The 27,663-nt window shown below is 42.2% G+C and overlaps 1 protein-coding gene across 1 annotated transcript; it reads left to right on the forward strand.

Moving 5' to 3' along the window:
* ARSH (arylsulfatase family member H) lies at positions 1 to 27,436 on the forward strand. The gene is made up of 11 exons (XM_072745014.1): positions 1 to 79; positions 5,619 to 5,660; positions 7,280 to 7,429; positions 8,908 to 9,029; positions 11,326 to 11,451; positions 13,617 to 14,040; positions 15,677 to 15,813; positions 19,912 to 20,046; positions 23,031 to 23,193; positions 24,442 to 24,563; positions 26,189 to 27,436. Exons 2-11 carry the CDS (start codon positions 5,638 to 5,640, stop codon positions 26,554 to 26,556), a joined length of 1,770 nt encoding a protein of 589 aa, XP_072601115.1. The 5' UTR covers positions 1 to 79; positions 5,619 to 5,637; the 3' UTR covers positions 26,557 to 27,436.
* The last annotated feature ends 227 nt before the right edge of the window (positions 27,437 to 27,663 follow it).

Raw genomic sequence — 27,663 nt, forward strand, 5'->3', positions numbered from 1 at the left:
ACTTGGAACTGTGGCAGGAGCCTGGACACACAGGATCAGTACCCACAAATGTAGGAGCTGGAGAAACAACTTGTTTCCAGTAAGTAAAATATGTTAAGCTCATATGATTCAATAGATAATATGTGAAGTTCATGTAATTCCAGCTTGGCCTGCTTAAATTTTTAATGGTCAGCAAGGTGGAGAGTGAAGGGTTGAGGATTAGTTGTATCAAATCATCATTCTCTCTCTCTCTCTTTTTTGCGTTTCCTAAGATTTTAGATAAATGGGAGCAGAAGGTATTAGATACTCTTTTGTGTGGCTTCTTTCACTAGGCATAGTCATGTGGAGATCCTCATGGTTGTCGCCTGTATGGTCAATAGCGCACGGCTTGTGGTTGCTGGGGGGTATTCCCTTGGATTGGCGACTTATCCATCCACCTGTTAGTGGACACTCGGGCTGTAAAATTCTATTTTCTGGAGTGCATGCTATGTGTTCAAGAGTGTTTTTGTTATTCCCAGGAAGACAAATAAGTGGGCTAATCAAAGGTCGTGGAGGTGAGTGACCTTTGCTGGGTAGTAAAATGATAAAGTCTCTACAAGTAAGCTTGCAAACTTTAAAATTCCCTTCCTTCCTTCCTTCCTTCCTTCCTTCCTTCCTTCCTTCCTTCCTTCCTTTCTTCTTTCCTTCCTTCTTTTGTTCTTTCCTTCCTTCCTTTTCTTCTTTGTAGATGCTGTTATAATCCTTGAATGGGATAATGCAGCTCGTACCATTGCAGTGAACGAATGAACACCAAAATATTGAAAGTCGTAGGTTCACACATAGCATAACAGTTTTTCCTATTCAGAAACCTGGCTTCTGGTCTGGTCTCTGAATTTACTTCACAGTGGTTGTCATTTAATGTTTGACTATTGGATCTTTTCTTAGTGGAAAGCAAATAATGGAGGGGTGGGTTAATCTCATCTGGCAGAAAATGTGGCTTTATAGGAATTGTTGGGGGTGGGGAAGAGAGTCGGCTTTTAATGACAGATGTATTTAAGACGTTTCATGCTGTTGAGTATTCTCTTTTTCACTTTATAATAACCATGTTGCAAGAGTCATTGAATATCAGTCAATTTGGAGGAAGTTTGGGGCTTTATGTGAATCTTTTCAGAAGTGTCTCATTTAACTGAGGAACCACAAGATGCCATTCAACCTATTAAACGCTCTCCAGCAGGAATTAGTAAAATAAAGCAATGAGAAAATTGCTACTTTCAATTATTTAACATTCGAAATATTTAATATATTATTCAATTATATTTAATATTTTTAAATGGGGGGGGTGGAGAATAGAATCACAGCCAGTCTACTCTAAATCAACAGCTCTGGATGAGAAACCAGAATCTTGCTTCATGAATGAACAGCATTTGAAATCACCCAAGGGTGATTTCTGAACAGTCTGGTTCAATGGAGCTCACCACGGAGACGGTGATTTCATGCCCCAGGGGCACTTGGCAGTATGTGGGAATAATTGTGGTTGTCATATCTGGGGAGGGGGTGCTCCTGGCATGTGGTGGGTGGAGACCAAGGATGCTGCTCATCACCCCACAGTGCACAGGATGCCCCCCCCCCAGAGAACCATCCAGCTCCAGATGCCCTCAGTGCTGAGATGGAGAGACGGCCATCTGGTGTCTCTGACCCATTTCCCTGGCTCTGCCTCTCAAGCTCTTTTTAGGGACACGGGTGGGAATTTACGTCTTTGAACATCTCCTCTGCTTTAGCTGCATTGACTGGCCTCACTGTAGACGTTGGTCCTGAGGATGTAGCAAAGGAAGGAAGGAAGGAGATGCTCAAGTGAAAATTATCATCAGTTGTTTGCTCCACTTTGAGTATGACCTGCTGAGTTTTGCCCGGTTCCCCCTGGGTTGCAACTATGTCTCTGACTCGCTCTCCTACACACGTACTACTGCCGCCCGCCGTAGTAACATGGTGGGCCTCCACCAGGCATCAGGCCACCAGCACTCTGCAAGTCAGCTGTGGCTTTGGTTATATAATTGCATGATTTTTCCAGGTGTGTAGGGGAAAGAAGGAGCTTCCGTTTTTTTTGGAAGAACATACAGGTAGTTCTGAGACTAGGTTCAGTGGCTAGAAGATTTTTATTAGTGAATATTAATAGAGAGAATGTTTTAATTAGTGGAGAGGGTGCATTTGACTTTACTAGTTGGCCCTAAAGCTATACCCTCACCCCTGGGGTCCCCTGTATCCACAGAAGAGTGGGAATAATCCTATCATTACCGTCCTTCCTCCAAAGCTTAAGGACATAACATCCAGGTAGCATCACTATGTCCTTGGATGAAAGGTCCCATGAAAGTAATTACTGTTTTGATTGCCGCCGTGCTTGAGGAATGCCTCACAGAATTATACAGCTTTACCATCAAAGAAACCCAAAAGGTCAATGAGGGCATCCTCCTTCTTTTCAAGGAGATAGCATAGACTTCTGCACTATGAATAAATTCCCATTTATCCTGCTATTCTTCGTCAGCATGATTTCAGTTGGCTTCAGCCTGATTCTATTTAAAAGTGATGATGCAATGAACACCCTTTCTCCCGCCTTTTGCTTGTTGGCTGAGAGGTCCTCCAGGGTGAGAAGCCATGGTGTCATGGCTTACGATTTTTTAAAAAAAAATTAATATTTAGTGGCAACGAAAGCTTCCACTGACAGTGTGCAGGTAACCTTCATGGAATCTTGCTTGGAACTGCATGCTATCAAACTTGAAGAAATTACTGGGGTTTTGATAGATATGCAACCTGATGTTCCTTAAAATTTACCTTTTCTAGTTGCTGAAGAGACTAAGCATATAGTCATGGGCTTATTGGCCACGTGTGTGTCTTCCATGAGTGGCCGGTAGACACCAGATGTCTAGTTTTTCTATTGTATTTTTATTCCCTCTTCCAAATTATTTATAGAAAATATTGCAGATGTATTCTCCTTCTCTAAACACGGCATTTTTGCTTTGTGGATGGTGTCTCATGGTGCGCAGAAATTGTCCCCCCCCCCCCCCCCCCCAGTTACTTATATTTGTTTCTTGGTGTTGCTGTAACAAATGACCACAAACCAAAGGCTTACATCAACAGAGATATATCTTACTGCAGTTCTGGAGACCAGAAATCTGAGATCCAGGTGAGGCAGGGCTGTGCTCCCTCCTGATGCTCTAGGGGAGGGTCCTTCCTGCATTTTCCAGCTTCAGGAGCTCCAGGAGTCCCTGGGCTGGTGGCCATGACCCCCCCATCTCTGCTTCTGTCCTCACATGACTTCTCTTCTGTGTCTCTATCTTCTCTCTGTCTCTTATGAGGACACCTGTCATTGGATTTAGGGCCACCCTCATCCACAATGGTGTCAACTCCAGATCCTTCACTTAATCACATTTGGAAAGACCTTATTTCCATATAAAGCCCTACCCACAGGTTCTTCCATGTAAGCACCTGATAACCTCTCTCTCTCACTAAGCTGTCTATGACTGATATGTTTTGCTATTTCTTGGTCATTGGGAGTTAACCTCTAAAGCCGAAAACATGAAAATCTGGAATTCTAAAGACTTTTCTCCAGCTTTATTGAGATGGAATTGACATAGGACATGGTGTAAGTTTAAGGTGTACGATGTGATGATTTGCTGTCTGTATATATTGCGAAGTGATTACAAAAAATAGGTTAGCGAGCACATGAATCACCTCACATAGTTGCATTTTCCCCCCAATATTTTAGAAGGGCCACACCACCATCCAAGGGCACTGGTTTGGTTTGGTTTTGGTTTGTTTTGACTCTTACTCTCAACACAGTCCACGCATATGTGCACATGCATTTTCACCCATTTGAGGATGTAATTCTCGTGTTGGCTAATGTGTTTCCTACTTTTTCTTAGATGCAAGTTATTGACAACGTGATCTTATAGGGTAGTTTTTCGAGTGGTGCTTCTTGATTAGGTCTGTAACTTTGAACATCTCCTCAAAGGCCTGAAAAACCACAATCTTATGTTCCCCTTCTCCAACCCCACTGCCTAACCCATTACATGGCATTCCTGTATATTTCCAGTAATTCCCAGAATGCATTTCCAGTACATGCTCCCCGGAGACATCAAGCATTTCCTAAGCGTTGGGTGAAAAAAAGCAAGAATGGTGCTTTTTAAAAATTTACCAATTGTAGCCGTGTCATTTCATAAGAACGTATCTCTCCAACCCAAGATTGGTAAGAGTCACCGTGGATGGTCTTGGTCATCTGTGCAAAGTTCTTCCTAACTGGCAAGGGATAAAAAGCTATTTGCAAAATAAATGGAAATAAAAGTTAACTTCCTGGTGTAAGAGCTCCTAGAGTCTCAAAGAATTATACATATCAGATCTGGATTTTAAGGGATATTAAGAAGAACATGTCCACCCAGGTAGCTCCTCTATCTCTACCCCATTGTGCATGATCCCATTCTCCACTTCCTTTCCCTAATCCCAAATATTAACCTAGGATTTTAGAAAAGGTGGGCAAACTGCTGAGGCGTACCTGGGCTCCTGGAGGTGTAGAAATGCATGAGGCTGGCATCACATACGAATGTGGCTTTCCAAATTGGTTTTATTTTCCAGCTGCCTTCAAGGAGACGTTCAAAGGTCACCATGGAACCAAGTCGAATGCACAAGTATTGCTTCGGGGTTCATGGGGCAGAGACAGTGGGAGTGTAGGTTTCATCAAATGCCCCCTCGAGAGTTGGCCTCTGGCAATGCCCCATTTGAGAGCCTTACTGGAGGTCTAAGATGATGAGGTAGCCCTGGGTATGGGACACACATACCTGATTACAGAGACCTCCCGAATGCCACATCTCCAATTTACCATCCTTTGTGAAAGTGTTCTGAACCCTATGACCCCAGCTCCCTCTCCCATAAAACGAAAGAGGTGTCATTAAGCCTTCGAGGCAAGCTGGGTGAGATATTTTGAGGATCCAATGGGAACGTGTGTAGAGATGCCTTGGGAATGAGAAAGCCCAATAAACTCTGTGGTGGTGTCATTAATCATTATTACATAGAATTTGTCTGGTGGGATGGCTCCTCAGCCTACAAAGCATCACCTACTTGGAGCTGTTTGAGGGTCTTCCGCGGGGGTGGGGTGGGGGGAACACAAGACTCTACCACTCTTTGGACTCTTATAAAAGGATCATAATTACAGCTCCTAAACATGCTGCTAAACTCATTGTGCTCAATGAGTTTGGGCAACAAGGCCGTAGGTCCATGGTGTTCATCACTGGGTTTTTTATTTATCCACCTGGGGCAGAAGAATGTTCTCTGCAGCAGAGTACATACGTACCGGGTGCCTGATACAAATAGTTATGGAATGCATGCATAGTCGTGGATGGCTTATTTATTTCACTGACTTTGCAATAAAGAGTTTTTGTTGTCAGATCCAACGTAGTGTGTTGGGAATCAGCCGTGATATCTCTCCAGAGTGGACTGGGTCGTGCATGTTCTGGGTCAGATTGACTCTGGAGGAACATGACTTGTTTGCAATTAGCTGTGAAGAATTGAGAGGATGACCACATTAACACGTTCTCTAATACTTTGGATCGAGTTCCTGGCTATGAGAAACATGTTGGCTGTGTAGTACTTCTGGTTTTTCTTTTCTTCCCTAGGGGAGCCAAATACGCAGACATGAAGCAGCTGTTCTATAACTGGTAAGTAGGTGACTTCCTAAACCTTCCTTTTTCTCTGTATGCCAGACAGAAGGGTTCTCTGTCCCCGGGTTCCTCCCCCCTGCTGATGTTTGGCCTACCTAATCTGTGTGACACCTCCTAAGGATAATGAGGGGTGTGCTGGGGGCATCCCACAGGGTGGCTTTTTTGAGGAGGCAATACTTACCTTAAGAATGCCAGCGTGTGTGCGAATTTATAGGGCAAAAGGCAGGATGTTGCAAAGGTGAGGGCTGCACAAAGGCCAAAATCACGGACCATTGAAGGGATTGTAAGGACGCCCATGGAGGAGCCTAAGCTGGTGGTTGCGTAACGAGAGGAAAGCATGATGAAAGAGCCAAGAGCGCCATTTTGTGAGCCTTGCCAATCATGGGGGAATGGGAAGCCATTGAACTTGGTTAGGGAGCATTGCAACCAGATTGGCACATTGATAGGGTTGTTCACCTTGGCTACATTTTGGAGGGTGCCCAAGTGACCCAAATTGGACCAGTCAGGCCATTTAGGAGAGTTTTGAGAAATCCAAGTGAGAGACACCACGAGTTACTTGGCCTGCCATGATGGATGGATGCAAATGGGTTTAAGATGCATTTTCTGAGGTAGAGCTAACAACTTATAATGGATCAAATGGAATTTGGGGTTGGGGAACCCATTTCCTGCATAAGACAATGCTCCTCAACTTGGAGCAATTTTGGTCAAAGGCTATTGTGCGTTTTTGAGCATATAATAGCCATTAGCAGTAAGGATTGCGTGAGTGTACAGCCTAACACTTAGTAGACTATATAAATATGTTAATTTTCCTTTTCCAGATGTTAAAAGAATTCCAATGTTATTTTAAATATGTATTTTAATGTATTAAAAAGTACAAGTGAATGTCAAAAAAAAAAAAAAAGAAAGAAGCTGGACTAGCAGGCAATTAGCCTCCTATTTTCTATTTTGCTTACATTTTTATTCACATAAATCAAATTATTAGGACTTCCAAGGAAGTTTCACCACTATTAGGTCTTCTTTTAGGAACCTCATATCATGAAACAGTTTGAAAAGTTATAAGAAAAAAAAGAAAAAGAAAATAAAAGAAAAGAAAAAGAAAAAAAAGAAAAGTTATAAGAATTTAAATAACACACGGCATAGAAAATTAACATTAATTAAATCAAATTATTAGGACTTCCAAGGAAGTTTCACCACTATTAGGTCTTCTTTTAGGAATCTCATATCATGAAACAGTCTGAAAAGTTATAAGAAAAAAAAAAAAAAGAAAAGTTATAAGAATTTAAATATCACAAGGCATAGAAAATTAATGTTAATTAAATCAAGTTATTAGGACTTCCAAGGAAGTTTCACCACTATTAGGTCTTCTCTTAGGAATCTCATATCATGAAACAGTTTGACAAGTCATAAGAATTTAAATATCACAAGGCATAGAAAATTAACGTGTATGTTATACGATGTTAACATAAAACAAGACTTTAAAAAAAATTCTGGTTTCTGAATAAGGCAGGTCAGGTGCACTGTGTAGTGGCAATTGGTAAGGAATAGCATGACTTCAGGCTTTCAAACACGGATTGACCAGCGTGTGTTGTGTTTGTCACGTCCCCGCATGCTTTCAGGACCTGCCGGCTGTCGCTGTGGCTGTGCTGCTGGTTTGGGGGCCTGAGCTCAGGCTTCATGACCAGAAACTCCAGGCCCAACATTGTGCTGCTGATGGCGGACGACCTGGGGGTAGGGGATCTGTGCTGCTACGGTAATAACACAGTGAGGTAAAGAAGCCACCCCGCAGTGGAGGGGGTGCCTGGGTCCTCTGGTTCCTTCTGAGGCTCTGTCTTCGGTGTGTAGACCCTATGCCCTCACACGGTCATCCGTCTGTGTGCGTCCTCATCTCCTCTTCTAAGAACATCCTGCTCCTGCTCCAGTTGGGACCCACCACGGACCCACCACTGACTTTAACTTAAGCTCCTCTTTAAAGACCCCACCTCCAAAAAAAAGAAAAGAAAAGAAAAAAAAAAAAGACCCCACCTCCAGAAACACTCCCATTCTGAGGTCCTGAGGGTTAGGGCTCCTACTTACGAATCTGGGGAGACCACCGTTCAGCCCATGACACACATTACGTGCCCTTTTGTGTCTGGTTTCTTTCACGGAGCATCATGTTTTCAACAACGCGGTAGCAAGTGTCATTCCGTCTTGTCTGTAAGGAAGTAACATTCCGCGGCCGAGATGAACGACCCGTTAGAGATTTTTCAGGATCTTCCCTGATTTATTTCTGAAGCTTTTGGTGACCATGATCCTTGCTCCTCAGCACCCAACAAATCTTATTCGTGTGCAAATACACGGTGCCTCCTAGCGTGAATTTAAATACCACCGGTTATTCTCCTTGGAATGTGTCTCACGCACTAGTCGTATATTTTAAGCAAATTTTTGTACTTTGAAAGGAGCTGGTCTTCTTAAAGGCATTTAAGGTCTGCACGAGCACATCTGTTTCCCATTTAAACTCCTGCAAGGAAGTAACGGGTAAGGCAGGAGACGCTGCCTGGGAATCTGGTACTGTCACTCTCAGCCAGACGCTGACTCTACTTGCACAAAATACCGGTCTGCACAGACGGACTCTCCCCTACGCAGATGCTGACAGTGTTTGGGAATATGGGGCTCTCTCCCCTCCTCACATTGCTGTGGGGTTGTCATTCGTGTGTTATTAAGATTGTGGATACCTTAGTTTATGGGATTTGCTAAAAGCACCTGTGTGAGCCTATATCCTATAGATGCTCCAAAAAATCTTTGGAAATCGTAAAATACCAGATGAGCAAAGTGGGCAGTAAGTGAAACACCAAAATGCTACCATTCCTTTATTTTTAAAAAAGGATACATTTTACTACAAGAAATACGGTACAATTTTATGTAATCCAAGTCACCCCTTCATTTCGGGAATATAATATGAACAAATGGACTAACGTTTGCATTGAAATGCCTATGAGCTCACACTGGTTATAGTTTAATTATACCCGCGGACCTGTATTAGTCTGCAATTGTTTTGCCTGAAGATATATTGTTTTAAAATGTGCTTTCCATTTCCTTGTGACCGTGGATGATGCATCTAAACAGGTAGATGGGTTGAAGCTTTAAAAGCATGTATTTTAGGTTTACAGAAAACAGAGTCATTGGACTCAAAACGGGATGGCTTTGAATCTTCTTTATTTTGTTGAGAATTAGAAACCCACGTGATGAACCCTCCTTCTGTCTATAGCACACCCAATATCGACCGCCTGGCAAGCGAGGGCGTGAGGCTCACCCAGCACCTGGCAGCTGCCTCCGTATGCACCCCGAGTCGAGCTGCCTTCCTGACAGGGAGGTACCCCATCAGATCAGGTGAGTCAGGGCGATGCAAGGCCAATGTTGTCTATATGTCGTGCTTTCTTCTTATTTATTTTTTGCTGCTCTTCATAAAGACTCTCCAAAGGTCACTTACAGTATTAAGGATCTAAATACAAATGGGGATGGTATTGCTCTACCTGCACAGATTAAATAGGTGGGTCTCTTGCCAGGTGCCACTAAGCCTGCTCACCTGTGTGCATACAGCAAAGGGTTTCAGGCTCTGGTGAGCAATTTCCCAACTGCTTCTAGGATTTGCAGGTACGTGTAGTCAGAGCCTTCAAAGTGTTCCTCTTGTCCTCAAGCTAGCAGAGAGCATGTAATAGTTCCAGGAAAAGTGGATCTGTGCAGTGCCTGGGGATGTGATTGGAACCAGAAGGAGCTCTTGGGGAGGACATGGAAAAGAATGAGAGTCATACATTTTCTCTCTCTCACACACACACATATACAACATAATGTTGTAGAATCAACACTACAAATATCAATGTTTATACTCAGCTACAACATATCAAACCTTTTATGATGAAGAAGTTACCGATATTCCCGATCCCTAAATTTCCACGTTTCTACTTAAGTATAGAGGTGTCTCGATAGGACCTCCACTTGAGAGGAGGGCCTGGAGGAGACATGGGTTTCTCACCATGTAGAAAGATGGGATCGAAGTTCTGCTTCATCAGATTTTCTTTAAAAAAAAAAAAAGATTTTATTTATTGAGAGACACACAGAGAGAGAGGCAGAGACACAGGCAGAGGGAGAAGCAGGCTCCATGCAGAGAGCCCAACATGGGACTTGATCCTGGGACTCCAGGATCATACCCTGGGCTGAAGGCGGCACTAAACCGCTGAGCCACCCGGGCTGCCCCTTCATCCGATTTTCATACACACACTAACATCTGTACACATATTTATAATTAATTAAAAGATGTAACCACTTTTCTTGACAATGATAGGTAGGCTTCCATCTTTTAGGATTTGTCAAAAGGCACTCTTTTTAATGTACCTGTTTCTGTTGAGAAGGGAAAAGCAAGAGGCAGATTGGATCACTGCTATATTAACATATTCTGTTTTCTTTTAAATTGATTATGTATGTTGGTGTAATACCTTTCATTTATAGGTTTATTCTTGGTAGTTGTAATTTAAGTAGGATATATGCACTTCAAAGTGCAACTATCCCAGTGGTCATTCAATGAGCATTGGAAGCCTATAGGAGCCCCTAAAGCATCCCAGGAGAATCCTCCTGGATGATGTTCCTTGAAATGTGAGGAGTGAGAAGTGAGGGTGTGCTAGTAGAGGCAGTGGCATGCACAGATAATGCAGTCACACGTGAGTGCACTAGGAGAATAAGGCAGCCACATCAATAATCAGTCGTCTCAAACTGTCTCAAACCATCTCAAATCAGTTATTATCAAATACTGCGTAAGCTATACCCCAGATTAGATTTAGATGGACAGATAGTAATGAGGTTTGACCAGAGGAGGGACATGGGTTGGAAAGTTCTTCAAAAGGTACCTGAGATGGTGGATGGAGATCACCTGGTGGACATCACAGCACAACCCAACTTAAGCTCTACCCCAAAGCTATGGCATCAGAGATAAATATCTGAATCGTTTACCAGGGGAGAGTTATCAGGACTTGACATGGGATTGGACGGAAGAGGCAAGACTGAGTGAGATGGAGGATTCCAAAGGCATTTGTGCATTGAGTGGCTGGGGAGGGGATTCTGGTGTCCTTTGTTGAGGCAGGATTGAAGTACGATGACCATCGACTGACTCTGTGTTGCTCCCGTTGAGATCAGGGTTCCTAAGTATAGAGACGTCTAGATAGGACCTCAACTTCAGAGGCTCTGGAGGAGACGTGGGTTTCTCACCATGTAGAAAGATGAGATCAAAGCTCAGAACTAAGGTCCAAGGATACCATCCAGAGTAACATGCACAATTACATTTGAATTTTGAATAATCAATGAATAGGTCTTTAGTACAAGTATGCCCTGTGCAGCGTTTGGGGCATGCCTGCACTAAAAAAAAAAATCATTTGTTATTATTATGAAATTCTAGTGTGACCAGATATTGTGTATGGAGCTGGTGATCCTGATCCCAACAGGATACCTGCATTTGACAAATGGGAGGACAAGCTCAGTAGAGACGAAAAAGCAAGGGAAAGGTCAGGAAAGAACAGAATGGTGGAGGTGCACTAGCACACACTTGGAGGAGAGGAAGAAGATTCCTAGAGTTTGTCACGAGTGTCATGAATGAGGGACTACGATACTCATTTGGTGCCCCCTTCTGTGACCTTAGGAATGGCGTCTCCCTACAACCTGAACCGCGGGCTCACCTGGCTTGGAGGCTCGGGCGGTCTGCCCACCAATGAAACGACCTTTGCCAAGCTGCTGCAGCATTACGGCTACCGCACGGGCCTCATAGGTATGGCCCGCTGAACTCTGGGGAGCGCGGTCGTGCACATCCGTCTCACTGGGGCTCTGCCTTCCCTGGGGACATCAGCTGGACTCACGCCAGCTGACTACTTGTTGAGAGGAGATGCGAGCAGAAAGGATTTAATGCACGATTGTTCAGGACCTTTGGTACCTAGAGCAGGGTGTTGGAATAATCATGGGAACGAATCGCAAATGTGCTCATCCATTGTTATAACCAAAATGGAATATTCTGTAGGGGGTTTGGGGCGGGGGAGGGGGGGAGGAATACATACTTTGATGACATCATTACTAGCAGAGAAGTGAATGCGTTTTGATTTTTTTAATTTTTAGAATTTTATGGTTTTAACGATTGACTGACTTAATTTAGAGAGAGAGTGTGTGTGAGTGTGTGTAGGGAGAGAAGCAGAGGGAGAGAATCTCAAGTAGATGCCAAATCCACGGTAGAGCCCCATGCCGGGCTTGATCTTACAACGCTCAGATCATGGCCCGAGCCAAAACCAAGAGTCAGATGCTTAATTGATGGAGCCACCCAGGTGCCCTGGGAGTGCATTTTTATTTTTTATTTATTTTTTATTTTTTAAAGATTTCGTTTATTTATTCACGAGAAAGAGAGAGAAGGGGAGAGAGAGTGAGAGAGAGAGAGGCAGAGACACAGGCAGAGGGAGAAGCAGGCTCCATGCAGGGAGCCCGATGTGGGACTCGATCCTGGGTCTCCAGGATCACACCCTGGGCTGAAGGCAGGTGCTCAACCACTGAGCCACCCAGGCTGCCTGGAAATGTGTTTTTATTTTATTTTATTTTATTTTATTTTATTTTATTTTATTTTATTTTATTATTTTATTATTTTATTTATTTATTTATTTATTTTGGAAATGTGTTTTTAAACAGCTCCTCTTGAGCTGGAGAATCAAAAGCATGAATAATGATCAAGATGAGGCGATTACTACATTTGACCCTTGACTAATGAGGGAACTGTGGATGCTGACACCCAGCCCCCGCCCACCCCGCACAGTGGAAAATCCACGTACAGATTCTGAGTCCCCCCCAAATCAACCGCCAACAGCCTGCTGTTGACCAGGAGCCTTGCCGATAACATAAACAATTGATTGAGGCATATTTGTAAATTCTACGGATTATATGCCATGTTCTTACAACAAAGTGAGCTGGAGAAAAGACACTGACCCAACGAAATGCCTGGGGAGCAAGATACATTCACAGGACTGTACCACATTTATCAAAAATAGTCCCCGTGTAAGTAAACCCACGGACCTGTGATGTGTGACGGCCAGGTGCAGTCTACTTAGCCGGGTCACCTGATGTCTTACGCCCTTTTCGGGGGAGGCATGACATTTTGACAGCATCCCACCACATTTATTCCGTGGAATTCCAATCCAGTGAGTGAGGTGCTCTGAGCAAATAGTTTTCAGAAATGCCACCTGTTTACTATTGTGCACGGTTTTTAGGATTCTCAACGTGGGATGTCAGACTCTTAAATGTTTTGAGATGTCCTCCCTTAAAGGAATAAATTAACAAAAGAATGACTTTGTACCCCCCCTACGTGACCAGTACGGTGCTTGTCCCTATTGAACTCCAAGCAGCACGGTGTGGACGGAGACCCCATACACTGTGTCTCTGGAATACTCCAGAGCACGGCCAGACCCAGGTTGAAATTCAGCTCTGCCGTTATTAATTAGCATGACCTCAGGGTTATTAATCCATCTACAGGGTGAATTTCTCTTTGGCAATCGAGGGTCTGGAGTGGATTAAGTCCAATAGTGTGTGGAAGTGGATTAGTAAGAGCTCAATAGAACGAATAGTGAGCATCACCTGAATCCTTTGCTCATGGCTACTCTTTTGCCGTTACCTCGGACCCTTGGAGCAGCTCCATTGGTAGAATTTTGGTTCCCTTTCAGTGGGATGGAATAAAAGAGTCAGAAGGCACCGCTGGATAACAGATACGGGGTGTAGGGAAAGCGGTGTTGGTGACAAATATGGGGGCCTTCTTAGCATCTCCCAGGGAGGAGGTTGGAGTACCAAGGCGATACCCTCATGGCGAGCGAGCGCAAGTCATATTTAACTTTTCTAAGCGAAGCCCACGTTCCGGAAACTGGTGGATGTATCTGCTCCCCTGGTGCCATTTTGTTTCTCCCGCAGGCAAATGGCACCAGGGTTTGAGCTGTGCCTCTCGGAATGATCACTGCTACCACCCCCTCAACCATGGGTTCGACTATTTCTACGGGCTGCCCTTTGGCCTCCTAAGCGATTGCCAGACCTCCAAGACGCCGGAGCTCCACCGCTGGCTCCGGATCAAACTTTGGATCTCCACGGCCGTGCTCAGCCTCGTCCCCCTGCTGCTCCTCATCCCCAAGTACGCCCGCTGGTTCGTGGTTCCGTGGAAGGTCATCCTCACCTTCGCTCTCCTCGCCTTTCTGTTTTTCCTTTCCTGGTACTCCAGTTACGGGTTTACTCGGCGCTGGAACTGCATTCTTATGAGAAACCATGAAATCATCCAGCAGCCAATGCGGGAGGAAAGAGTGGCTTCGCTCATGCTGAAGGAGGCCCTTGCCTTTATCGACAGGTATGGGGTCATTTCCAGCCCGATTCCTTGCATGGGAATTTTGCTTGTGTTTCGGAGCAGTCGGGTTCGTCTTGGGCGTATGGGCCTTCTTGTGTGTGCACGTGTGTGTGTGATATTTGCCATATACTAGAATCTCCCCTTACAATAAAATTGAACATGGAATTTCCTGAAAAACACTAAAATGGTAAATAAATATATTTAAAAAAGGGACGCCTGGATGACTCAGTGGTTGAGCATCTGCCTTCAGCCCAGGGCATGATCGTGGAGACTCGGGATTGAGTCCCACGTCAGGCTCCCTGCATGGAGCCTGCTTCTCCCTCTGCCTCTGTCTCTGCTTCTCTCTGTGTGTCTCTCTCATGAATAAATAAATAAAAATCTTAAAAAAAAAAAAAGAAATATATTTTGGGACCTCTGGGTGGTTCAGTGGTTGAACATCTGCCTTTGGCTCCAGTCATGACCCCCGGGTCCTGGGATCGAGTTCCACATTGGGCCCCCTACAGGGAGCTTGCTTCTCCCTCTGCCTGTTTGTGTGTGTCTCTCTCTCTCTGTCTCTCATGAATAAATAAATAAAATCTTTTCAAACAATCTTCTTAAAAAAAAGAAAGAAATACATTTTATTCACTCTTTTTTAATAAAAACTGGAATGCCTATAACTTTGATCTATATCCACTTCAGTGTGGATTGGGATCTAAACTGAATCCATCTTAGGGATCGATCTTGATTTTGGTTTGTCTTAGAAGCTGCCGGAAAATACTTCTCTAAACCGTGAATGATGAGGGAGTGATTCTAGGCGTCAATACGTAATTTGAACTTTTATGTGTTCAGTAGAAGCCACGTGAGCGTGAAGGTGAAGGTCTCCTGTCTTCTGCACGCCAGCTCCCTTCTAGGTTACCAACTAGAAGCAGATTGAGCTGTAGGTGTGGATGCTCATCCATCGGCTCTGTCTGTGTTATTGGGGAGTAGATGGAAGAGGAAAATGATAATTTTGTGGGATTAATGAGTCCAACAATGGAATTTCATCCACTCATATGCTTTGATTCTTTGCTGCATGTAACACAGCGGTCAAAATGCGGTCGCTCAGCTCTGCTTGCCACTCCCATGTGCCGTCTTTGACAGAACACACCCAGTCTCTATGCCCTTCCCCCTTTATCACGCCCGGTTGTAAAGGTGGGAAGGAGAAACCTTAAATGGCTCCATATGACATTAAAATGCATGACACACAACAAATAAGGTGTATTAGCACCTTAGCTCCTTCTGTGTTGCTTCCCGGGATTCTGTGCAAGCAGCCTCATGGTCCAAAGTTCATGCCAAAGCTCCAGCCATCACTTTTATGTTTCAGGCAGTACTGAGAAGGAAGAGGAGGAGGAAGGAACGAAGACAGATTGCACTCGCTGCTTTGTCGCTACTGCGAACGTTCTGATATTCTTTATTGCTACTCATGGCCTTTCTACTCACGTCCTTCTGCTACTGCATTACTTGCTACTCGTTGTGAGGGGTAAAGGTGACGTAAGGACATAGACGACCTCTGTCAACCATTTCGGGATCTTTCGACTGATACAGAGTCATATCTGAGTGGAGAAAACGCCTCGGTTTGCGATGATAACTCACTTCTCGTGTCCCGCCCCCTCCGACTTAGGTACAAACGCGGCCCCTTCCTGCTGTTTGTGTCTTTCCTGCACGTCCACACTCCGCTGATCACCAAAGACAAGTTTGTGGGGCACAGCAAGTACGGTCTCTACGGGGATAACGTCGAAGAAATGGATTGGATGGTGGGTAAGTACCGAGGGAAATCATCTTAACCGCGTGAGGCGTGAGACAGCGAATCCGCACCGGTTCCCTCAAACAAGGGACAGCCCCTCGGGTAGGTCGGCCGGTCGCTGAGTAGTTGTTCCCATGAACAACTGTGCAGCGAGACCAGCCACACTTAGAAATATGGGTTTCCCCGTATTACGGGCTCCCCCATCCTTAAGGTCGAGACCCGTTGTTCAAAACCGATGAAGGTGCCTCGTGAAGGATACAGCCCTTCCCCATCGTTCGGATGCATGTAAGTGCAAATGCCTCATTCTCGTGAGCTCACTGTTGCGAGAAATGCTTAGAAAAGCAGGACGGAATTTACCAAAACCGAGGCCCTGTGTTTAGAAGTCATAAAGCGTCAATACAGACATTAACACAAAGGGTCATAAATAAACGTGCGTATCAATAAAACAACCAATCGTGTCTTCCAAATAGCCTCTTTCCTCAACTGGACGTGATTGATGCAGGGTTTCTTCGGCTCAAAATAGTATTTTACTTTTGAAACACGGGACTTTTTTTGTTTGTTTCGTTCTACTAGTGGAGGCCTCTGAAAAGTGTTCTGTGCAGAACCATCTAAACTAATATTCACAGAATTTTACATTTTTAAAAGTTTCTTAAAGATCAAAATGTTATTTTTGGATATACTGAATACATATAAACATGCATTTAATCTCTATTAATATGAAGTCAATGAAGCAAGGGATTAATTTAAATTGATATTTTAGATACATCCGTGCAAGTCAAATATTAATGTTCATATATGTGTACGTGCACTGTTTATATGTCTTTATATGCATAGTATACACTTTTTTAAAAAAAATTTACTGGCAGATACACACAAACATTGAAAGCTAGTGACACCCGCTGCAGTAAACACAGCTCTAACATCATAACGTCAGTGTAACTGTAAAAGATTATGATTTCTTGCCTTGACGTTTATCCTCCTCCAGGATAATCCGCTTTGGAAACAAGGCATTTTGCTGCATTTCTATCTCGAAGCCAAGAACACTTTTATGCAAAAGGACTTTCTGCCCATGTTTATATGTAGAGTTTGCCATGAACAGCTAATTACGCTTTTGTTTTTATTTATTTTTTTAATTTTTATTTATTTATTTATTTTTGCTAATTATGTTTTTATTCTGTTGTCTATGTAAATACATGACGGAGATGTGCAGTGACTACTACTAATTGCATTTAATACTATTAATTGCATAAATACTATTAATTGCATAAATACATGATGGAGCTGTGCAGTGACTACTACTAATTGCGTTTAGTAATACTATTAATTGCATTCCTGGGCTGATACTGTTCACATGAGAGAAATGAAAAGTAGGTATTTCTCTGCATGACATCTTCCAAATACGATGTCCCCCCCCCCGCCCTTCGTGGCTGATGACAATCCTATCAAAACCAGAGGCGGATTGAAAATCAGACAGGCGTCTTTTGTGTGCGTGTTTTTTTTTCTACTTGGCGATATGATGATAAAACTTAAGACCATTTCCTAATAACTTTCTCAAGAAGAAGCTGCCCCAATGCTAGACTCAGAATGACACGCAGAGTGAATCTTCCAGATGCCCCAAGCATTCAGCAATATTTTAAATTCTCTGTTCAAGGGAACTCGTATTTAAAAAATATATATTTTAGCGGCTTTTTATTTTTGTCTCCTTTCCTTGCATTTTTGTCTGAGAAGTTTTATGATTATTCTTCTGCAAAACGCACATACATATGCACACACGCTCCTATAGGTTTTATGCATCGAGTGCACAGAAGGTTACAGATACGGATTTCCAAAAAATAAAACGATTTGCATGTATTTTATTTACTTAGTATAAATAGCATAAATCACCATGATGCTAAATATGATAGCCAGCTCTGACAAGAACTGATAATTTACATGTAATTATTTTCTTACCAAGAAGCCATAATTTTGTTCATTTTACAAAATATGGGTTGTAAAATATTTTATTTTATTATTATTTTTTGTAAAATATTTTAATTTCTAGCTGCAACATTCGTTTTTTTTTTTTTTTTTTTTTTAGCTGCAACATTCCTAAAAAAAGGTCAACGTACCTTCCAAAGCAAATCACTTTTAGACAAGGAAGCAAGGATAATGAGTTTATGCTTAAACCACTTTTCTTCGAAGCTGGTCACGTTGTCTTTGCATGTCTGAATGGGACAAGGTTGCGGCGGGTGGGGGTGTCATGCTGGACGGTAGGACCACAGTGTGACAGGAGAAACCCAGGGCGAACGTCCAGCTGGAATCACAAATTAAATCAGCATAGTTTGGGATGTGGCGACATCAGCTTTCTACTCGTTTTTTTCGAAAACCTTTTGTCCCCTAAAGAGAGTGTCTACACGGCAGCGCAATGCCTGCTGAGTCTAGCCGATGTACTAATTATGGTCTGATGCTTAGCTACGAGCTAAGCAGCAAGAGTAGCTGGCGGGTCGGATGAGAGAGGCGAGGGGACAGTTCATCCTTTGCAGGGGGGGCCCATGCTCTCTGCAGCAAGGCTAAGGCTCTGCTGATTTACTCCTGGCCGTGTCTGGTTTCAAACCGTCTCCTGTCTTATTAGCGTTCATAAGTTTCTTTTAACGGCCAGACCTAGTATTTAATGGTTACTTGTACTTTGAGTGATGACGATACCGTATACTACATACTAGTTCAGACTTTCTAATACAGTGTATGTGCATATGTAGTGGGTGTATCTAATATGTGTATATTATTACATGATTTGTAAAATATATTTTCTTACATATTATGTATAATGTTTCTTGTGTGTATCATATATTCTTATTTTATGTATATTACATGTTATATTTTTAAAATATTACATAATGTATGTGCTGCCAAAGCGAGCACTTAAATATTAGAGAAGAAATTTATTTATTTATTTATTTGTTTATTTATTTATTTATTTTAAAGATGGGATGCTCCCATTTTTATTTTATTTATTTATTATTTTTTTAAAAAGATTTATTTATTTATTCATGATAGACATAGAGAGAGAGAGAGAGAGACAGAGAGAGAGGCAGAGACACAGGAGGAGGGAGAAGCAGGCTCCATGCTGGAAGCCCGAAGTGGGACTCGATCTCGGGACTCCAGGATCGTGCCCTGGGCCAAAGGCAGGTGCTAAACTGCTGAGCCACCCAGGGATCCCCAAGAAAATCATTTATTACGTACTGAAATGATAGATCAAATGTCATATAATAAAATTACACATTACAAGGTAAAATATCCATTTGTATTATAAAATAAGTAAATATTATATAATTCTATTATATAATATATGATATATAATTATTAAACATTATACAATATTTTAATAGATTATACTATATAATAGATTATATACTATATATTATATATTTAATATAATGTTTTAATATATTATCCATTATGCTTATAAATATTTCACTATACCTACATATCATATATTGCATATTTGCATATCATATATTACATATTAGTATATAATACTCATATATAAAAAGCACACAGGATTATAATATGTAAATTATATTTTATATATTTACATACAAATAGTATATTTATCATATATTATCTATTACAATTTAATATCATCTAAAACATATAGGGACAATTTGTCATATATTATGTACTACAATTTAATATCATCTAAAACATAGGAACATCTTTTATATTTTGAAATACAATAATATTTATTGTTATATTATTAGCTATAAATTACTTATATGTTTACTATTTATTATGAATTTATATTGAATATATTCTTTTATATACGTATATAAAATATTACAAAATATAAAATATATAATAAATAACTACAAATATATAAAGCTCAGTTTTATATTGTATACCATCTAGTATATTCTATGGCATGTAGTATATATTTATATGTCTACTGTATAGTCTACTTATATATGCTACATGTGTATTAGAGTGTGTGATAGCGATTTACCGTATGCTACGATAGCCTATACAATAAAATAACCCTTAATTATTCTGTTGTGCTAACAAACGCCTAATAATAAAAGCACTGTGAAAACTGTGGTCCCTGGTGAAAGGTGAGAGTGTCTTGTTTCCACCTGCAGGTAGGATCCTGGAGACCCTGGACCAGGAGCGCCTGACCAATCACACGCTGGTGTACTTCACCTCAGACAACGGGGGTCGCCTCGAGGTGCAAGAAGGCGACGTCCAGCTGGGTGGCTCCAACGGCATCTACAAAGGTGATGTGCACAGTACCCATGTGGTTTAGTTATAATAATAATAATAATAATAATAATAATAGTAATAATAATACTTCAGTACTGTCTACTCCGTTTTGTGTGCGTGCACATTCATTCACAAACTCGGTTTGGAGATTATTGTGGGAGTTATATTCTCTTATGAAACTAGATGGGAAAAGTTGCAAGTTCTGGGACAATTTCTGAGAATGTAAGACGAAAACACCTGATGTAATGAAAGCTTCTTGAGTGTCAATGTGTAGGGTCTCAATGACCACCTATGGCAGGTCTCTCAGCCCTTGTACTCTGGGCATTTGGGGGTGGATGGCTCTCTGATGTGGGGCACTCTGGGAACTGTAGGGTGTTGAGCAGAGTCTCTGATCTTCACCTTCCAGTTGCCAGGAGCACCTCCTACTCCCCTCCCCAACATAATAGTGACAACCAAAACTGTCTCCAGACATTCCCCAGTATCCTCCCAGGGCCAAAGTTCTCTCTAGTTGAGAGCCACTTGCTCTAAAATAATACTCACTTGAATAATCAAATTCAGGTTTTTCATGGAATAAAACCAATTATGTTACCACTATGCTTCAAACACTGTGAAATGATCATCAGGAAAGGAGGTATTCACTTGGAGTGGGTGCCTTCCTCCTCATTGCAAGTGGACTCTTCTGACTTCTTTGATGCACTCCATGCTGGAGTATTCAGTAGCTCCAGTGAGTCTGCCCTTATGGATCAGAAAAACGGATGAAAACGAATATTTTAAAATGAATTTGGTGCTTGTTACATCACTCCTTTTATCCCCAATCCCAATCAAACAAAAACGAAAACAAAAGGGTGCCAAAATTGTCATCATTACAAAAATCAGAACTTTAGTAGTTCCTTGTACTTTATGGAACAATTTAGGATAGATTGGTAGACAGATGATGGATGGATGGATGGATGGATGGATGGATAGAATAGATCGAGGATAGATAGATAGATAGGTGAATGGATGGATGGTTGCAAAGACATGATAGATAGGTAGCTGGATAGGTAGGTAGATGATGGATGGATGGATGGAAGGATGGATGGATGGATGGATGGAAGGATGGATGGATTGGTGGATAGAATAGATCAATGATGATGATAGATAGATAGATAGATAGATAGATAGATAGATAGATAGATAGATGAATGGATGAATAGTTGCAAAGACATGATAGATAGGTATCTGGATAGGTAGATAGATGATAGATTGATCAATCCATAGATACATAGATAGATAGATAGAAATCACATATAGATAGAAGATAGGTGATAAATCGATGGATGGATGGATGGCTAGATGGATGGCTGGATGGCTGGATGGACGGGTGGAAAGACAAGATAGACAGGTAGATAATTGGTAAATGGATGATAGATATATTGATTGATCCATACATAGATAATACATGATAGGTATATGATTGATAGATGGATCGATGACAGATAGATGATAACTAGGTAGATAAGTAGTAGAAAGATAGACATGATAGATACGTTATATGTTGTGACTGACAGCAAGTGGACTCCTAAATGTATTCAGCTTTTCTGGTGGGTCATGCCAGCTAGCATGGACCAAGTTGGTGCCAAGCCTAGTAGAAACGGTGTGTAATGAGATTAAGTCACTCTCTATATACCATCAAATGAGCTGTGATTATATGAATAGTGATATTGCTTGTGTGCGTGCGTGTGTGCGTGCGTGTGTGCGTGTGTGTGTGTGTGTGGTGAGGGGTTGTTTGTGCATAAAACCATCACTCTAAAAAGCTCCTTCATATGTCTCTCAAAGACACATGGCAAAATTGTCGTGAGCAGTTTTTAACTTTGGAACTGGCCTCCAGCTCACCAGGAGGACAGACGCCATGTACGGGTAGATGATTAGTTTTGTTGTAGGTGCCTACCACAGTCGCTGGCCATTAAACATGACCGTGGAAGTGTCAAGGTGGGTTTATGTTTGCTTTTTTGTCCGTTGCTCATTGGCATACAAAACAAACACAAATTCAGTGCAGGCAGCTTGTTAAGTTTTCCAGAAAGAATGGTGCCGATGAGCTGGGATGGCTTTGGACGCTGGCTAGACCGGTGTCTTTGTCCCTTAATGTTTTACCATTTAGCGTCTCTCCACCTTCACAGAGAGACCTTGTCTTTTTCTTTTCTTTGTAATTCATGCTACCAGAGTGATGGCATGTGAAGGGCATTGCATGAGCATTTCATGGTTGTTCTACTTTGGAAGAGTTTCCTCTTACCCCACCCAGAGAATCTGATTGTTTTCCCGTAAAGACACTATATGATCTTGACCATGTCACTTGGCTTAGGACCGTATCTCTATTCTGCATGAATGTCTTGACCTCAGGATCAGGATAGGTCCTAAAGCATGGGCTTCTTCTATTTTGTGCTCAGGAACACCCGAATGACCATAGTCTGAGATGCGATCTTGAACAGTTTATCGTTCTCTGCACCCCATTCATGTGACTATGACCCCTCCGTCTCCATCCATATGGGGGGATCACTGAATAAAAACCAAATTCCTTATCGTCTCTCAAGATTCAGCATGACCTAGGTAGAACCTGTTTCTCTGGTCTTTCTTGGAGCTTCATTGACGTATCCCTGCATGATTCCAATAAAGACTGGAGATTTGCCAGAATGTTCTTATCTCGTAATAGTGGAGCTGCATTGGCACTCTTGGCACAAAATAATGCTCTGTATTAGGACAACACTTGTTTTTATTTATCATACCTGGGTTTGTCGACTGAGGGCCAGATGTTCAGAAGTTGCATTCCAACTTTGTGAAAGCAAGAAATATATCTCAGCTTGTCTGTATCTCTGCGCTCGCGCGTGTGTGTGTTTGTGAATATAGCACACTGGCATGAATTTGGAAGTGACAGGAAACGTTCCATCTAGATGTGATTTCCGACTAAGTGGACCAATGCAGTTGACGCGAATTCATCTTTGGCTTTCATCTTTGGTTTCAGGTGGGCAAGGGATGGGCGGATGGGAAGGCGGCATTCGTGTCCCAGGAATATTCCGGTGGCCGACAGTCCTGCAGGCTGGGAAAGTGATTAACGAACCCACGAGCCTAATGGACATTTACCCGACACTGTCTTACATAGGCGGAGGGATGTTGCCCCAGGACAGGTATGGACACAGTGCTGGCTCCTAACCTAGGGAGATATAGCTGACGTGCACTTGGTCGCATCAGTGAATGTTCTATGGGTCTATGTGGTGATTACTTCATTTTTCAATATTCTGCTAAGATGGGCAGACAACATCTTTCTCTACCTAGTGGATGGTGGGAGAATTTCTCTGTTTCCCTATTGGAAAATATTCTACTTTGTCATAGTTACCCAGACACAACCTTGGTTGTCCTCATGTCCTCAGACACAGGCTTGGGATTGACCCTTTCAGTTGTATATTCCCACACAGCACCCAGACGATTAAGCAAATATTTATTAGGTAAATTACTGAATAAAAGTAAATATGGGGATCCCTGGGTGGTGCAGCGGTTTGGCGCCTGCCTTTGGCCCAGGGCGCGATCCTGGAGACCCGGGATCGAATCCCATGTCAGGCTCCCGGTGCATGGAGCCTGCTTCTCCCTCTGCCTGTGTCTCTGCCTCTCTCTCTCTCTCTCTCTCTCTCTCTGTGTGACTATCATAAATAAATAAATAAATAAAATTTAAAAAAAAAAAAAAAAAAAAAAAAAAAAAAAAGTAAATATGGGTCAGGGCACCTGGGTGGCTCAGTGGTTGAGTGTCAGGACGTGATCCCGGGGTCCTGGGATGGAGTCTCGCATCAGGCTCCTGCTCGGTGGGGAGTCTGCTTCTCCCTCTGCCTGTGTCTCTGCCTAGCTCTCTGTGTCTTTCATGAAGAAATTAATAAAATCTTCAAAAAAAGGTAATTATATGTCAATGTATGTGTGATGAATTATGCTTTATTTCTCTATGGGTTCCCAAGATGCGTAAATACATCCCATGCTCTAATGGTTTAATTCCATGTGTGAGGACTAGTATCTGTTCATCTGCGGTGGGGTTTTATTTGAATCCAACATATGTCGAGAGCTCAGTTTTCTAATCCACGATGCTCATTCATAGCATCCTACAAGGTAGTGGAATAACACTTCTAGCCGCTCACCTCTTCTACTATCTTAAAAATTATGAATTTTACCTCTTTTTCTGTTTTTCTTTGTGGTTGTTATTCTCTTTGTTATAAAATGAGTGAAGAGGTGTACTGTTTTTTCAAGTCCTCTTCCTTTTCTCTCCTTCCCTCCACCTCCCTCTCTTCCTCCTCCTTGTCTGCTTAACTAACTCCCCCCTTCCTGCTGTCATAATATGTGTGACCAAACCATGCCTCTCTCACCACTTTCTGCATCTCTTCCTCTCTCCCCAGAATCATCGACGGCCGGAACTTAATGCCCCTGCTGGAAGGCAGAGTGTCCCACTCGGACCATGAGTTCCTCTTCCACTACTGTGGGGTCTACCTGCATACAGCCAGGTGGCATCAGAAGGACTGTGAGTATGAAGATGGCAGTTGTGTGGGAACATGATAGAGACACAGCCCTGTTTGCGTTTCCTCCTGGGAGAAGTTGTGCCATGGACAAACAGCATCCAGCCACAATAGTTCTTTCTCCTTAGGGAAGTTACTTACTCAGCCATTGCTTTATGGTAGATTCTAGAGGTGTGTGCAAGCTCGTGTGCATGAATACATCAGAGAGAGAGAGATAGAGACAGAGACAGGGAGAGAGACAGAGAGAGATTCCACAACTAAGGACACTGGGATAATTAGCAGCAAGGAGTAAAGTCTGCATGTAACCTGCACAGCAGTTACTGTCTCCTTCCAATTAATCATCTCTGCCTCACCTTCGTGCTATAGGATTCATGCAAACAAATGTAAATTAACAGGAAATACTCATTTCCTTACATCTGTAGAGAAAGCTCTATCACAGATAAAGTGATAAAGTTTGGATAAAGTTCCAGAATTCTTGTTTGATGGGAGATAACTTAATTTTCAGAAAAGATCCGGATTTTCTCCCATGTGGTGCATCACTTGTGATGTGATCCATTCTTCAGGTCTCTGTGGATGAATGTCCCACATAAAACAAGAACCAACCCACAAAAACCTCTTCCTTCTAGATTCTGTATCAGTTAGGGGCATGTTCAATGGTAAGGAACAAGAAAACAGCTCCCCTCAACAACTAAATCTTCCCAGATTTAACTGCCGAGGGTTAAACAAATAGAATTCTACTTATATTTTCATAAGAAGGATTTCAGAAGTTGGAAGCATAGAGCTGGGACAGTGCTCAACGCCATGACCGGGATCTGGGTTCTTTCTCTATCTCCACTTGGCCCTCTCTGGCATGCTGGTTTTCATTCTCTTCATTCTCATGCTCCTTCTAATGCTGTGGTTGCAAAGTGGCTGCTGTTTCTCCAACCATCACCTTTGCATCCCATGCAAGAAGGAGAGGGAAGAGCAAAGGGTGTGAAGGACCGAGTCACGTGATTCAGCCTAATTTTATTAGAAAAGTCTAGTGTTTCTGCAAAACCCCACCCACAGCCTTCTGAAAAAGTCTCATTGACCACAGGCTGGAGAATGCTTACGATGTTTTCCAGTTAAAATTGATCTCTGGGAATAGAACCACTAACCATTTATACAGGAAGAAAAAAAGGAAACGAGGAAGGAAAAAAGAGAGAAAGAGGGCCAGAAGGAGGAAGAAAAGAATGAGGAATGATGGACTTTGCCAAATGAGCTTTGTCCATTTCAGACTGGAAAGTGGCATTTAGTCTTAGATAATTTTCCATTTAAAAAAAAAGAAAAGAAAAAAAGAAAAATTTCCATTTTGCCTATGCCACATCAGGGTGAAATAGTGATTGGAGTCCGAATTTCCAGGATTATAGCAGCCGTCCAAGTGGTAGCTATTATCTCCAAATGCCCTCATGATAAAGTCAAAAGAAAAGTCTTGAAATTTGCAGCAAAATTGGGAGCTTGTGCCTATGGTTGAGGAAACGCTACGGTTGCCAAGTAATTCTGTGCACTAGATTATCAGTTGTTGGCAAAAGCACTTAAGAAATGTATTTTCAATGGAAAGAGTCCTAAAATGATACGAAACATGGCACTGTAATCGAGCTCTGTTTTCTAGGTGCAACCGTGTGGAAAGCCCATTACGTGACTCCCAAATTCTCCCCCGATGGAGCTGGTGCCTGCTATGGAAGCGGAATATGTCCGTGTTCTGGAGATGTCACCTACCACGACCCTCCGCTGCTCTTTGATGTCTCAAGAGACCCTTCTGAGACCCGACCCCTAAACCCTGACAACGAAGCATTATTTGACTCAGTGGTCAAGAAAATCGAGGCGGCCATAAAAGAGCATCGCAGGACACTCACGCCTGTCCCACAGCAGTTCTCAGTGTTCAACACCCTTTGGAAACCATGGCTGCAGCCCTGCTGTGGGACTTTCCCCTTTTGTGGGTGTGATAAAGAAGATGACATCCTATCCACTGCTTGGTGAGCGGAAAGGGGCCACTGGTTCGTTCAGTCCACGTGGGATAAATAATTCTTCCCTCCACTCTCAGATTTCAGTTCTTTCTTCAAGTCATGTCCAGGAGCTCAATGAAGTGAAAGTGGATCTGGACACCAGTGTACCTAGAGTTGTGCCATGTTTTTATATAATTGAGTCATTGTTCAAGCAAAAAGACAGGCCAAGGTGACCTTCTGCAGATTCTTATGGATCTGTGGTTCTTAGAAGGTGATTCGAAGCAATAGGTCGAAGGCATTGTGTTTACATAGTTCTGGTAGAAACTCCTTGCAGATCCTAAACCGAGATGTCTTATCTTTGTGATCAGTAATGATTAAGTATTTTGTTTCATCCTGAAGCAGACGGTGTACATATTACTGGAAGTGATGCCACACTCATTTCTACTCCTTCATTTCCTGCTTTTCTTCTTTCCTCCTCTTCCTGTCTTAAAAAAGGCCTGCCGACACATCTTTGTCTTGTTTTGCTGACCTTTGATTGGGAAAGACTTGTTGTGTCCTGGTATTTTCGTGTGTAAAATGGAGGAAACCAATGTCTCTTGTGTAGAGTAGCTGTGAGCACTACATGCATTAATTCACCTGAAACCCCCTATATCCAGGAAGCACTCAGTCAATGTCATTTTTATGAATGTTGTCATTGTTGTCCATTGTAATTCATCATTTCCTGTGAAGTTCACAATAGGAAGCATAGAGAAGAGGCAATATTTAAAATAAAATAATATTTAAAATAAAAATGGATGAAAAAAGCTTTTAGTTGATGAAAGGCATTCAGGAAGCACACTTAGGAAACAATTCTAAGCAGTATAAACAAAAATACATTAAAAAAAACAAAAAATAAACAAAAAATAAATAAAAAATAAATAAATCTATACCTTGAGCAATCTTGGGAAAACAGCCGGGTGCAAGACCAACAAAATATCTTTAAATCGATCACAGGGAAACATCATATTTCCTATGAAATAAAAAGTATTAAGAGAAAAGTGATTGAAAAATTGAAAAAAAAAAAAGAGAAAAGTGGGTTTGCTAATGGCTCCAAGGGAAGCCATAAGACAAGGGAATAATCTCCTTAAACTACTGAGAGAAA

The sequence above is a fragment of the Vulpes vulpes genome, chromosome X (genome assembly GCF_048418805.1).
Source record: "Vulpes vulpes isolate BD-2025 chromosome X, VulVul3, whole genome shotgun sequence".
Lineage (NCBI taxonomy): Eukaryota > Metazoa > Chordata > Mammalia > Carnivora > Canidae > Vulpes > Vulpes vulpes.